The 2515-nt window shown below is 33.6% G+C and overlaps 1 protein-coding gene across 1 annotated transcript; it reads right to left on the reverse strand.

Annotated features, from left to right (window-relative positions):
* Positions 1-697: 697 nt before the first annotated feature.
* Positions 698-2309, reverse strand: LOC143247011 (C-reactive protein 1.4-like). The gene has a single exon (XM_076494314.1). The coding sequence runs from the start codon at positions 2132-2134 to the stop codon at positions 1427-1429; it is 708 nt and encodes a 235-aa protein (XP_076350429.1). The 5' UTR covers positions 2135-2309; the 3' UTR covers positions 698-1426.
* Between the last annotated feature and the right edge of the window lie 206 nt (positions 2310-2515).

The following is a 2515-nucleotide window of genomic DNA, read 5'->3' on the forward strand; positions in this document are numbered from 1 at the left end:
TTTATTAGTGTCTACCAGTGTCCTTAAAAACTACTATGTGAAATTTTCCTAACGATAAATAAGAACGTATAATATGATATTTCGTTTTAATTATGCTAAAATGCAGGTTTGTAAGGTACAATTTGTACACCTATATCTGCTCACGTCGTTTGATCACTTATCTGACTGACAGGAAAATAAGGTTACTCATAATTTGGTTCACACGTAATCTTCCAAGCTTAGTATAATTCTTTCATAAGAAGGAAATAGACGTTATTAACTATCTATGGATAAAGTCTATTTCGACAAGTGACGAATTTTAATAGCATTGTTATTCAGCATATTAATTTCTTGTTTTTATATATATTTTTCATTTGGTTCAAAATCTTTAAAGCTTATTGTAATATTTAGAAATGTCTAATAATTATTTATAAATATTCAAAATGATTAAAATCGATTTCAAAGGATGTTGACTTTGAAATAATTTTAAAGAATTAATAAGCAAGATTAAATTTAAAATAAAAAGTCTGTTAATAACATCCTTTTTTTATTTACGGCTGCAAATTTCATATTATTCTTTCATAAAACAGTTATTTCAATGTTTCACAAAATATGCGGTAAAATCAACGCTGGGTGGTGCATATAATCCTAAGGTAAAATGTTTTTTTATTAAACTTGTAAAAAACATCTACTGCAAGAAACACTAGTGCTTTATTGGTAAGAATAGATATAAGAGAGAAGTTTTATTTTGACTATACATAAACTCCAAATTGTTCCTGAAGTTTGAGCTAGGGAAGCTCAAAAGATCATCTTCCCGATTTTCGTAGATCGATGGTTGAGTTTAATAACATGTAGGTACAAGATGCAACGTATACGTATGCTTAGAAAAATAGACTCTGAACAGGGGGTTTCTAGATAGATCCACATCGATAATAATACTTTCTAAGTTTTTTTAAAAATAGATTCTGAACAGGGGGTTTCTAAATATGTTCACATCGATAATCATGTTTTAAGTTTAAGTTATTTTAATGCTTCATAAGCTTGAAACTTGCAACAATTTAATCATTGTATCTCAGAGCTGCTGGAACGGGTATCAACAGACAAGCAGAGAACAAACTTTCGACTTTCTTAGGTCATCTTAAGGTTAACAAGATTGAGAAGGTCAATACAATGTTCTCTGATTTGTTTTGGTAAAAATGTTAATACCCATACCAGCCGTTCTGACATATGTTTGTACTTCAAGTGGGTTTCTTGTTATCACGAATTTAATCATTAATCAAAGGTAATTGCATGGTAATTCTTCTAAATGCAAAATAGCAGGACTTTGGAACTAAATTAATGAAAATTATAAATGCATACCTATAGCCGTTTTACAAGATCAAAACTGATAATCTGTTTTTACATCTCTTAACGATAAATTTGGAAATTCCAAGTACTTTATAAAGTTTCAAAGACTACACATGTGGGAAATTCCAACAATCACTCCATCGTCTGCTACAAATGAATCTTCCATCCAAGAGATGATATTTCCACGTGGTCTGATGCCATTACAAGATGCAACTGTGGCCACCTGATGAGCCGTTAGGGCTTCGTCCCAGACTTGCAGATCAGATAACTCCCCGCTCCATGATTCCTTCTCGTTGAATCCACCACCAATTTTGTCTTGTTCTTGACCTATGACCACAGTACCACCTGCAGATATCTGATGACCTTTTTCCACATTTTCCATTATTCCACACGGACTTCCGTTCACATAAACCCCCATACGACCATTCAATCCGGACCATACGTGACACACGTGGTACCAATGACCTAGTTCAATTTCGATGGGACAAGAGATGTATTTATTTGAAGAACCATTTACTTGAAGACCAAGAGTCAGCGTTCCCTCAGGCTTTACAGACATAGACGTAATAAACTGGTTGTATTGATTAGGTGTCGCACAAGAGAAGATGTAGCCTACGTTTCTGTGAAACGGTTTAATTCGTTGACAAACAGTAAGCTGACGTACAGCAGGTAATGTCTGATGAAATCGCAAGTGTGGAAAACTAGGGTTTTGGGATCCAGGAAATGAAATCTTAACATCGCGAATATCAACCGCTACTCCCGCCGAGACCAATGTTATTACAAAAATCACGATGTATCCAGAAATCATTTTGAAATAGCTTTTATATTACAGAAGTCTTACTAATCAAGGCCGAGACAAGAGTGTGCTATAAAACTAGGTGACAGGGTACAGTCAAACCAATCAAATGCAAGAACACTCTTATCAGCTATTACGTCCCAGAAGCGAATAGTTGTTGATGTGTTCTCAGTAACTGTCTTAATTCCAATTCCTATAAAACACGTTTTTACACTGTCATGAGCATGTTTTTATGAATGTACTGATGAAAACAGGCTTATTTGTTATACGTTGATCCTAAAATGTTAAGCCTAAGATTTATTTATCTTTTCTAAGGATCCAATCAAGATTTGTCGACATATAAATTGATGAGTTATATGTTTTGACTAAATGTCTGTGAGCTTTCAACACTGT

This window comes from Tachypleus tridentatus, chromosome 1, assembly GCF_004210375.1.
Source record: "Tachypleus tridentatus isolate NWPU-2018 chromosome 1, ASM421037v1, whole genome shotgun sequence".
NCBI classification, from domain to species: Eukaryota; Metazoa; Arthropoda; class Merostomata; order Xiphosura; family Limulidae; genus Tachypleus; species Tachypleus tridentatus.

Bases quoted from the DNA above. Each gene is read 5' to 3' on its own strand.
- LOC143247011 (XM_076494314.1), bottom strand. From the start codon at position 2,134: ATGATTTCTGGATACATCGTGATTTTTGTAATAACATTGGTCTCGGCG.